Source organism: Akebia trifoliata, chromosome 15, assembly GCF_017979445.1.
Source record: "Akebia trifoliata isolate Shusen 1 chromosome 15, ASM1797944v1, whole genome shotgun sequence".
NCBI lineage: Eukaryota > Viridiplantae > Streptophyta > Magnoliopsida > Ranunculales > Lardizabalaceae > Akebia > Akebia trifoliata.
Window position 1 is genome coordinate 26,470,047 of NC_141389.1, and position 12,367 is coordinate 26,482,413.

Genomic DNA, 12,367 nt, shown 5'->3' on the forward strand with positions numbered 1-12,367 from the left:
AGTCAAATCACGTTGACCAACAGTCATGTGATGGTTAAGGTCACAACGTTCCATCCATTGACCACGATCAATTACTTTGAACTATTGATCAACTCGATCATCCATCCAACTATATAGATCAAATCTTGATAGTATAATTAACAAATAAGAAAGAGCTCATCAATGGTCCTTGCGACAATGGGATCATCCATCCAATGGTCTAAATCGAACCTTGGTGGTATACCTACCAAATAGGAAAGAGCTCTGTAATACAAGTGCAAAGTGTGCTTTTAAAAAGCCCTAATCACCCAATCGCTCAACAAGTTTATGAACGTGGTGGCGAGCCGTCACTTTGCACATATTACAAAGTTTTTCCAATAAATAATAATTACAATAAAAGATGAGTCATTTATTAGTTTGATATGAGTTTCTCACTCCTATTCCACATGAGATAAAAATGAAAGTTTTCATAAAATTAAAAGATTTAAAATAAGCTTGAATTCCCTAAAAAACATTTGAATTTATAAAAAGACAAAATTATTTAAAAGTACAATCACTTTTTAAATAAACTTTTTGAAATTTCAAATAAAACTTTAAAATAAATAATAAAATAATTTTACTTTTAAATTATATTCTTTTATAATTTAAAATTATTAAAAAATTCTAACATAAAGGATAATGTTGACAAATGACTACCTAGAAACCTACAAATAATAATATCAAAGTGAAAACAGCCATAAAGTGGCCCTTGTGAACATTGACCACAGAGCATGGTCATAAGAGTGCAAATGGGTCAATATGAAAGAAATTAGAATTAGAGTCATTAAATTTTCTCAATTTTGGTTCTCATGCAAATTCCAAATTAATGAAATAAACAATGTAATCCTAAAAAAGTTCTCTTTAAATTTTACCAGTCCTCATCAATTCTGATTCTCAATTAGTTTGGTATTTTGATTTTTCTCTCAATTTTGATAAAAAAAAAAAGATCTAGAACTAAAATTTTCGATTTCGATTAAATGAGTGTCTATCGACCCATTTAGACCATGGTATTTTATGACCCCAAAGAAATACAAACTTAATTTTGCGTACCACTAACACTTGGGATATTTTTGGTGTATTGTCTAGAATCGTACCATTCTCCTTCCTCATCTTAGGATAAAATATTTTACTCAATGAGTTTTTAACTTAAACTCCGAAGATGATGACATTTAGGCATAATTTCAAAACTCGTCTGAGATCGAGACATATCGCCCAAGTCATCTTAGTATCTTGCGAGGTCGAGATTGAGACGTGTTTTTTGGGTTTTACCGAATCTCGCGAGACAAAGATACGTCTCGGATGAGATATCAAAAATCTAATCCAAGACAAGCGAGATTATCAATTTTCATTTCTAAACTCTATCATTTTTAGCACCAAAATGATTTTTTCTCATCTTTTCAACCAAGTGAACTATAGAATAAAGGAGTTTGGTAAAAAATTTCATCTTCCTCCTTTAAATCAAGATGAAATCGAAGTGGGTTTTAAAAAAAAAATTCAAATTTTTTAAATGGTTTAAAATCATTGTTGAACAAGACGAGATGATTCCTCTAAGAAAACTCGGTAACGGGGCATGGACGAGACGAGACGAGCCGAGCCGCAAAACCGAGTTTTAAAACCATGCATTTAGGTCATTCTTCACAAGTCTATTAGTGAATCAAGGTCAAGGGGTGTGTCATTAGTTTGAAAATACAGGGGTATCTGTAATATTCATCAAAACATCGAGGGGCATGACTAAATCACCCAAAATTAATTCTCAAACCAAAAAGGAAGAAAAACCCGCAACCTTAGTCCTGAGTTCATCAAGCGGCTTCAGAGATGAGTAGCAGAAGCAAGAACTTTCGTAGGCGAGCCGAAGACGAAGACGTCAATGGCGAAGAAACGTCCATCACCACTATTACCACCAAACCCTCATCGAAGGATTCATCGATTAAAACCAAGAAACAACAGCAACCCAAAGGACCCAAACTTCTCAGCTTTGCAGACGAAGAAGACGAAGAATCCCCAATTCGTCCACCTTCATCAAAACCCTCATCTTCCAATCGAATCAAACCCTCTTCTCGTCTCAGTAAATCTTCTCTCTCTTCCTCCTCATCTTCTCACAAGATTACAACCACCAAAGATCGAGTCTTTACCTCTCCTTCACTCCCATCCAATGTTCAACCTCAAGCAGGAGAGTACACGAAGGAGAAACTTCGAGAGCTTCAGAAGAACACCAGAACCCTAGCTAGTTCTACACCCAATACATCAGAACCTGTAATTGTTTTAAAGGGCTTCGTTAAACCCCATTCTGTTGATGAAGATCGAGGAAATTCGAGAGAAGATGAAGAATTAGAGGAAGAAGAAGGATTGAATGAAGCTGAGAATCAATTAGCGTCAATGGGTATTGGGAAATCTAGGGATTCTTCTGGTTCTTTGATTCCTGATCAAGCCACGATTAACGCAATTAGGGCTAAAAGAGAGCGACTTCGGCAGTCTAGGGCAGCGGCTCCTGATTACATTTCTTTGGACGGAGGAAGTAATCATGGGGCAGCCGAGGGATTGAGCGATGAAGAGCCCGAATTTCAAGGGCGAATCGCATTGCTTGGTGATAAGACCGATGTTGCGAAGAAGGGTGTTTTTGAGAGTGTCGATGAGAGGGGAATAGAGAATGATTTGAGGAAAGTTGACGAATTTGTAGTTGAGGATGATGAGGATGACGAGGAGAAGATTTGGGAAGAAGAGCAGTTCAGAAAGGGATTGGGGAAGAGGATTGAAGATGGTTCGATTTCAAATAAAGTGAGTAACAGTGTTGCATCTGTTAATCAGATTGTCCAGCAACAACATTATGGGTATCCCGGGTCGGGGTATGGGTTGGGTCCGAGTGTGCCCGCTGCCCCAACCATTGGTGGAGCCGTTGGAGGGTCACGGAGTGCGGAGGTGATGTCGATATCTCAACAGGCCGAGGTTGCTACCCAAGCAGTTCAACAGAACATTAGAAGGCTCAAGGTTTGTAGCTATGTTCTACTGCTAAGTACTAATCTTGAAATCTCAAAATTTTTTTTTTTTTTTCACTCTTAACTTAATAGAAGAAATTATTCATAATTACGAACATAGTCTCCAAGTCGGGAAAATTTTGGTAAAATTGGAAAGAAATTGGGCTAGGCTTAAATATGCGTAATTGTTCATACTAGGTGCTCTCATTTTATATCACCAAATTTCATATTAATTGACAATAATAAATCACTTAACCCCCATATAGATATCATCGTTTCATCCACAACAACTAACCACAACTCGACAACACATTGAAGGTCTATATTATTCAAAATGTAAAAGTATTCAATGTCATCCTCAGTATCTAATGCTTCTTTAATAGAATGTTCATCATCATTTCATCAAGGCTATCTTCTCTTACTAATGCTTCAATTTCATCTTTCATTTTAATTTGATTTAATCGCAAAGTTTGTGAATTAATCAAGAAGTTTTTAAAAGTCACAATTTGTTGAAAAAGTTGTGATTAAATCGGTGAAGGAAGGAGTCACGACTTTTTCAATATGTAGGAGAATTTGGTGAATGATTACAAATTTACAGTATCTAGTAAGGGCTCTAGAACATGGTTAGTATGATGAAATAAACTCAAGTCTGGTTGGTTTATTCAGAATTTGCCAATATATATCATAATGTTTCTAAAATTCCATAAATGTTATGAAGGGGTATTTATGACACATTGTTCTTCCTATTTTGTACAATCTCATACCATGAGAAAATTACCATACACTCGTCATGCATTAGTATTACATTTTGTGTGGAGTTTATAATTCACCGCATCCAATTTTTCATTTAATCAGGAATCTTATGGAAGAGCCATGTCATCAATAGCTAGGACTGATGAGAATTTGTCTTCTTCACTTTCAAATATAACTGATCTGGAGAAGTCTTTATCAGCAGCGGGTGAGAAGTTCATCTTTATGCAAAAGCTTCGTGACTTTGTTTCTGTTATATGTGACTTCTTACAGGTATGAGTTTCAGTCTGAGGTCTGCTAGTGTGCATTTTCTTTGTGTTCCTGGTTTTTATGCCTCTATATTGCTTCTTGAATACTTATCTATATCAAAAAGCTTCTTGAATACTCAACTAGCTGAACAGATATGCAACCTTTTCTCCTTTCTTCTTTTTAGTATATTTTATTTTTCCTGTGAACAGTGATGCCAGCATCTGTCCTTAAATATCAGTACCTAGAATTCATGTTGATCATAGCATAGTCTTCACATTTTGAAATATGCAATTTTGTGGATTTTTGAATCAGGGAGTGGGGCAGTTTATGTTGGGTTTGGTTTGTTCGGTCAAACCTAACCCACTAGTTTGCCAATTTTCGAGTTTTGTTGGCAGCAGAGGCTGAATGTTTTCAGGTCACTCTGAGCCTACATTCTGCCATTTTTGAGTGCTTTTAAAAGCAATTATTCGTGATTGGGTGGGCCTGGCTATTTTATTTGGCTAGGTTTGATTTTTAAGGGTTGAGGGATTTTTTTTTTCTTTCTATAAGTACACTTCTATTGAAATGGAAGAAGTAGGTCAAGATGACTCACCTTGATTACATGGTAGATTACAGCACATGAGATCCCACTTAAAAACTCCTCCTAAAAATACACCTATGAAATTGAAAAAGGAGGCTTGAGGAAGTATTCACCCATATGCATTTAACCCATCTGGTAAAGTAAATACAATTGTGATTTGTCGCACTTTGATAACAAGCTATCCAATCAAAATATTTACAGAAATTCCTTGAGTATAGCGTCTAAGTCATTATGTTTCTTTTGTCCAAGTCACTTCTCTCTTTCTCCGAGTCACTTCTCTTTTTGTTTTGTCACTCCCTTTTTGTTTGTGAGTATCGGGATTATCCCCATTCATAGGTCTGAGATCTGAATCTATGAATTGAAAGGTCCAACTAATCTTTTTGCCCTTCATTCTTTTTTGAATACATGACCTTATGGCTGGTCTTTAAAACTCGTGTACTTCCTGGAACTTTTATTTTATCCTGTGACATGTTTATTTGCCTCTAGGTTTTGTCTTGGCTGGATGCCCAGTGGCTTTGACAATTGCGGAGAATCCGTTAATCGGATTCAGATTTTCGTGCCTAAGTATTTATCCATGGTAGAATTTATCGATGAGTGATACATTAGCATATTTTTTATTTGCTAACTATTTTACTTCTGCCATGTGTATTTCACATCATGCCCTGATGAATTTTTGTTAAACCCTAGAATAGTAATAGAGGTAGGTTACTTATGTTGAAAATGTTGTCTTAAGCATTGGTTTCTTTATTTTTTATTTTTAATCTTGAGATCCTTGCTCAAGGACCCATTGTAAGAATGTTAAGAAAATTCTTATCATGTAATCATAGCTAGGGGATTTCCAAGTTATTTTGCGTGTGCCAGTTCTCAACCAGGAGTTAACCAAGTTCTCAATTCAGTATGCCAAGGTTGTCAATCCTCTCCATGTATTCTTGATCCAAAGCCTTGGTATGGGTTCTCAACCCAGCTCATATCTTATCCAAGTAAAAGTTTTTAGAATCCTTTCCTATTTTTAGAATCCTTGATGTGGATTCTCATCTCTCTCTCTCTCTCGATTGCGATCTAGAGGATGCAAAAAAGCAAATTCATTCTCAACACCTCTTTCTCTTTGCTCCTATTTCTCTAGCACTTGGCATATTCTAAAGCGACAAGTTGACAATGTTTACCTGATCGCTGGTCCCCTTCAATGTCCATCAGAATGAAACGTGTGACCAATTCAACTTCTCCTGCCTTCACTGACAATGGTACCTCTTCTACTGATTCTGAATCATCAGTTGAATTCGATTAGTTGCATTACAATTAGACTTTCAAGTCGTCCTTTTTTTCATCCCCATCTTCCTGAATGTGGGGGGAACAAGATGTTGGCATCATTACCTGCAGTAATTACATGAAAAAAGAAGGGGCGAGGTAATGCTTGCTTGTACCAGACAAAACAGAAATATGCTGGTGCCAAGCTTCTTTGCTTCTTGAAGTACAATGTTGGGTCTCGGGGTGCTCTTATTTGAACATCTAGATCCTTAGTTCACATGAGGTGATTGTCATGGGCTCCTGTGCCTGACATCGACTTGAGCCCAGAGTCTCCCTATGCTTAAACCTTGACCTATAGGCAGTAATGCGATTTGTGAATTCCATTAAATTGATTACCATAACATACCTGCATTTTGACTGTTATTGCTTCCCATTTGGATCTTCAATTTCATTTCTAGTTAAGATTGTGTATCTTCGTTTATAAGATGGGCAGCAACTATTATATGTTACGTTCCCCAATGTTTAAAATGACGTTTTGGTCAAGAAAAAACCCAATACTGTATCGATTGCTACATTCCTGATACATTCAATGTTTTGTGGTCGCATAGTAACAAAAAACGGCGATTTTTTGAAAAAAAAAATGCGTTTAAAACACATCTTGTATCTCTGACGATTAAAACGATTAAAAAACGCGACCTTTTCATTTGTGACAAAAAACACCATTTTATTCCCTATTTTTTCACAGGAAAAATAAAATTAAACACGTCTTGTTTTTTCAATGTGGGATTTGGTACATAATAGAATTTGGTGATTCATAAATGTAAAAATATGGGATTTGATGATAATAACTTGATTTGATGGATTTTCATTAGATATATATATTTTTCATAACTTTTAATATATTTTTTTTATCTTTTATTTTTATCGTTTTTTTCCCTCTTTTTTCTCGTTTTTTTTCCCGTTTTCAATGTTTTTTCCAAAACCCGTACTCCGACTTTGTGACTATGCGTGGTCAATCGATACCAATATGCATAGAAGCGAGACATTCCGATATTTTGAACCATGTTTCTGATAGCATGGTTGCATTTTGACCATTATGCTATAACTTTTTTCCTTCCAGCATAAGGCACCTTTCATAGAGGAACTTGAAGAGCAAATGCAGAAACTTCATGAAGAACGTGCTTCAGCTATTCTAGAAAGAAGAGCTGCTGATAATACTGATGAATTTAAGGAAGTCGAAGCAGCTGTGAGTACTGCAATGTCAGTACTTGGTAAAGGTGGTGGCAGTGCAGCAATGGTTGCTGCCGCTGCGACTGCAGCACAGGCTGCATCTTCTGCAAGGGAACAATCAAATCTTTCGGTTCAGTTAGATGAATTTGGTAGAGATATGAACCTACAGAAACGTATGGATATGATGCGGAGGGCTGAGGCTCGGAAGCGCAGGAAGGCTAAGTCTGAGTCAAGGAGAATGTCATCTGTTGGAGATGATAGTGCATTTAGTCACATAGAAGGAGAGTCAAGCACAGATGAGAGTGATAGCGAGAGTACATCTTACCGATCTAACCGCGACTTGTTGCTACAGACGGCTGCGCAGATTTTCAGTGATGCAGCTGAAGAATACTCTCATCTTTCTGTTGTTAAAGAAAGGTTTGAAAGATGGAAGAAACATTACTCATCAAGCTACCGGGATGCTTATATGTCTTTAAGTGTTCCTGCTATCTTCTCCCCATATGTGAGACTAGAACTTCTAAAATGGGACCCACTCTATGAAGAGACAGATTTCAATGATATGCAATGGTAAATATTTGCGATCTTTAGGGTTGTTCATTTAGGTGAAGTCGATTGTCTCAAGTGTCTTAGACCATGAATACAGTTTCCAAATGGTATAATCGTACTAGTGGCACACATGAAAGAAAGGGGAAGGGAACTCTGCTTGATAAGTCCTGCCTGTGAGATATTGATCTTGTTTGATTGTGGTATGGCATCTCATAGGTGGGAAACATCGAATGGCGGATCCTGCTCTGCATGGGTGCCATGTGCACGACTTCCATTTTACAATGAAGTATCATGGTCTATTAGACTTGGACCATTGTTCTCTCTTTCATTTATGATGTTCTCACAACTTAAGGCTTCCATGGAAGCAGTTCTGTTTTCATTTCTCCCCCTTTTTTTGGTAAATTACACTTTACCCCCCCTGTAGTTTGGCATAATTCCATGTTGACCCCCTAACATTTTGATAATTGCATCGACCTGTCCTTTCATTGATGAAATTAAAATTCAGATGTTATTTTATTATTTTACCTTCTCATTTTATCCTTTTTTTTTCTTAAAAAATTTAAATTTAAAACAATATTTACAAATGCACCCGTCTAATCATTCACATTATTGCACATGAACCCATTTTTTTGACAGGGATATTTTTGTTTGTAAAAAAATGAACATTTTAAAAAGGGCAAAATGGTCTTTGTAAAAATAAAAATCATTTTTTAACTGTTTGCATTGAGGGTAAGTGGGCCCCTTAGATAACTATAAGGGAGGTAAGTGCAATGGTCAAAACGCTAGGGGGTTGACATAAAATTAGGCCAAAGCACGAGGTGAAAATGTATTTACCCTTTTTTTTTTTGCCCTTACAATTTATTTCATTGCACTTTTAGGCATTCTCTTCTGTTTGATTATGGGTTGCCGGAAGATACAAGCGACTTTAACCCAGGTGACGCCGATGCTGACCTTGTTCCTGGACTAGTGGAAAAGATTGCGCTTCCCATTTTGCATCATCAAATTGCTCACTGCTGGGATATGCTCAGTACGAGAGGGACAAGGAATGCGGTTTCTGCCATGAACTTGGTCATTAATTACGTCCCAGCTTCCAGTGAGGCCCTACGAGAATTGTTGGGTGCTATTCATACCCGTCTAGCAGATGCTATTGCTAACCTCATTGTAAGTCCTTTATGCCTGACAACACAACCTTAGTTATCAATAGGGCTGTCAATGAATCGGATCAGACCCGAAATCTCCATTCTGATCCAATAACTTTGGGTATGGATTGATGATTTAGATTCTGATGAGGTTCCGATCTGATATCTTATTGGATCAGATCTGGATTGACCATTTCCCGATCTGATCAAATGTTGGAAATTATATATAAATTATATCATATGTTTGTTTAAATATATGAAATTTATTTCGATCTTGTACATCAAATCGGGTTTGATCCGATCCAATTGTTATTGGACCTAGTTTGGATCTTAATATTGAGATCCTAATAAAACCCGGTCCATTAAGAGCCCGATCCGATATTTATGGGATCAGATCCGGTGCTTATCAGATTGGTACCAAATCGACCCTGATCTGATCCGAACCTTATCAATGCAAAAAAATATAATAGCATTTCTGTTGATCTTGTTTCTTATATCAATTTTAATGAATAGGTTCCAACATGGAGTCCACTTGTAATAAAGGCTGTGCCAAATGCGGCACGAGTTGCAGCATATCAATTTGGAATGTCAATTCGTTTGCTTAGAAACATTTGCTTGTGGAAAGATATCCTCGCATTGCCAGTTTTAGAGCAGTTGGCTCTTGATGAACTTTTTTGTGGAAAAGTTCTGCCTCACGTACGAAGTATCACTGCAAATATTCATGATGCGATCACGAGGACTGAAAGGATCATTTCATCATTATCTGGGGTTTGGACAGGAACCAAAGTCATAGCGGAGCGCAGGTACAATTATTTGTAGTACTCTTATATATGTGTATTACTCTATATTCCTAATCTTGATGACCTACATTCCCTACTGTACCTTAATTCTCCAAACTTTGTTGGTAACTTTCCTCCAGAAACTCACCCGGTCTGAACTGAGCCTACATAACCATTTCCCTAACAAAGTTGTGTTCATATGCATGTGTATGTAATTAGTCATTTTGATTTAGATACAATGGTTGTCATTGAAACAAATATAGCTGAGCAGTACATTGGTCCAATGAAATGCCCTTGAGACAACATAGGGGGGTTTTCTTTGAAGACTTTCTTATAAGTTGGGATAGGGTGTGTAACTTAGAGACAACCTAGGGTTGTGTTGGGCATCCTTGTTGGGGTTGTTTTTTCGGTTTTTGCTTCCTTGTATTCTTGGGTTGGTCACCTCGACCTCCCTTTCTCTTCCCTTTTATTTCAATAAACTATCTTTACTTATCAAAAAATAAAAAAAAGGCCCTTGAGGCTTGAATAAGCATATTACCTATTTGGTGAGATTCGTGTTGGAGTCATTTTGGGAGCAGAGATCATCTACTTAGCAACTATTTTCCTTGGAATTCTAGTTCGGCCCAGGAAGCATGGGTCCCCAATCTCAGGGGTGGATACGCCAGGGGCTTCATATGTATATGTTTTTGGGGTTTTGTTAATATGTGCCCTAAGGGCACATGTTAAAATGCATTAAAAACAGCTTGGGAATTGATTTTCATGCCAAAACTGCCCTCAATTTTTTTTCTTACCAAAATACCCTTTCCAAGGTGTATTTAATGCACCTTAACGTGTGCCTGTATTGCCTCTCTTACCAACAGCTATCATTTGAGAAGTTTTTGATTGGTTTACGACATTATTGAATTTTGTTCGTTGCCATAGATTGTGCATCATCAATTGTCTTCACTATTTTACCCATCTATATAAGAATTAGTTTGCATTTCTCTCCGAGCTCTGTTCGATTTATAATTCTTTTGTCCTCTTTTTTATGCAGCTACAAGTTGCAACCATTGGTGGATTACGTGCTAACACTAGCAAAGACACTCGAGAAGAAGCACGTGTCGGGTGTGAGTGAGAGTGAAACTAGAGGGCTAGCTCGTCGATTGAAAAAGATGCTGGTAGAGCTCAATGAATATGACAATGCCAGGGCAATTTCCCGAACCTTCCAGCTTAAAGAGGCATTGTAAACTAGTTTCAACATAGTAAATCCCGGACATTATCTAGTCTTAGGTTTCATCAGACTACGATGATGGTTCATCAAATGGCTTTGATCAAATGGTTACAATTGACTAAATTATGAGTTTTTTTTTTTGTCCTTTTATGTCTGAACAAGACGTGCATGAAATCATCGGGCGAGCAGAAGCGCCTGGACTTGTATGAGTTTGTTCCCTTAAATCTGCCCTCGGACGATGATACTGATTTTTCAACTTGTGAATTTGCCCTTTTTTCTTAAAGGAGTCTAGAGGTCCTGGAAACAGAAAAAAATGAAGAATCACTTTTTTTTAATTGTAAGAATCAGATTATAAAATTGATTTAAGAATCTCATTTTACTTATCAGGTTTTACATTCGCGACAAAAATAATAAAAAACATCACTTTAAAAAACGTTCGAAACGTATAAAATGAACATATTCCAAAAATATAAGAATTAAATCTTGTCTTGTTTATGATAGTAGCAGATTTCTGATTATGATTGAAATGCTAATGTGCAAGAATCAGATTGTTCAATTCGAACCAAGTCAACTTCACCCATAATTTTCATTGATTGTGGTGATGTCCATATTATTATAGGATTATAATTGCAACCAAACTATGGCCCAGTTCATCTACAAAACTGTATTTGGCTTTAGAGACACAAAACTTCATATTTCTTGGCTGCATTAAGTATGGGCTTCTCTACTCTCTTATCTTTAAATGCTCCTTATCCTACTACTTGGCACACACCCACAAAAGTAAAGTTATAATATTATTTTATTTTATTGAATAAATAATAATATGTGGGGTCACCCCTATAGCAATAATGTATGTCCTCTCATGTATTATCAAAATAATACCATATGGGGACTGAGGTTCTCTTGATTAGCTCTCAACCAATTGAAATCAAGACACTTAGAAAGGAAAGTTGTATTAGTGTATTCTTGGTGAAGAAGAATTGAGTGGTCTAGCTTAATCAATTCTTTCTAAAGAATAATGCTGAAGTGACCTTAAGATTAGACCTCACATCGCATACTTTGACGTGAAAGTGTATGAGAACCATAAATGTTTCCTCGAGATATATGTGAAAAGTATCTATGATTCTTATCCACTTTCACGTCAAAATGTCACTCTAGCACTCGATGCATGTACATCATTAAATAGTCACTTTTTTGGTGGAGGGGGCATTTAGAGATTCGAAATCATGACCTGAAGAGTAAATCCAATCAATCTTGCCATCTCATCTAACCCCTGGTGGGTGCCTTAAGGTTGTACTTCATATCGCACATCCTAACAAGAAAGTGTGTAGGAATCATAAATGCTTTTACATCGAGACACGAGTCAAGAAGCATCTATGCTTCCAACACACTTCCACATCAAGATGTGAGATACGAGGTACAATGTTGAGATCACTCTAACACGACTCTATGGTAATTTTTGGGACTGTGGTCTTAAAACATGGTATTTTGTCTTGTTTCGTACTCTATTGATTTTAAGTTAATCAAAATCATCTCATTTTGAGTAAATCAAATTCTATATAAATAAAATATTAAATTATTAAAATACTTATTTCATATATAAATTTATAAAACTTGATTTACTTAATCATTATTTTCAAATATCAAAC

At 36.5% G+C, this 12,367-nt stretch overlaps 1 protein-coding gene across 1 annotated transcript; it reads left to right on the forward strand.

Annotated features, from left to right (window-relative positions):
- Nucleotides 1–1,796: 1,796 nt before the first annotated feature.
- Nucleotides 1,797–10,976, forward strand: LOC147384871 (GC-rich sequence DNA-binding factor-like protein). The gene is made up of 6 exons (XM_086425281.1): nt 1,797–3,003; nt 3,846–4,013; nt 6,935–7,611; nt 8,469–8,751; nt 9,243–9,532; nt 10,542–10,976. The coding sequence occupies exons 1-6, from the start codon at nt 1,834–1,836 to the stop codon at nt 10,732–10,734; spliced, it is 2,781 nt and encodes a 926-aa protein (XP_086281407.1). The 5' UTR covers nt 1,797–1,833; the 3' UTR covers nt 10,735–10,976.
- The last annotated feature ends 1,391 nt before the right edge of the window (nt 10,977–12,367 follow it).

What these genes read in the sequence shown, in the direction of transcription:
- LOC147384871 (XM_086425281.1), top strand. Translation starts at nt 1,834, where the DNA reads ATGAGTAGCAGAAGCAAGAACTTTCGTAGGCGAGCCGAAGACGAAGAC. An exon ending in TTATATGTGACTTCTTACAG is followed by an intron (nt 4,014 to 6,934) that starts GTATGAGTTTCA and finishes TTTTCCTTCCAG; the next exon opens with CATAAGGCACCTTTCATAGA. An exon ending in GATTTCAATGATATGCAATG is followed by an intron (nt 7,612 to 8,468) that starts GTAAATATTTGC and finishes TTGCACTTTTAG; the next exon opens with GCATTCTCTTCTGTTTGATT.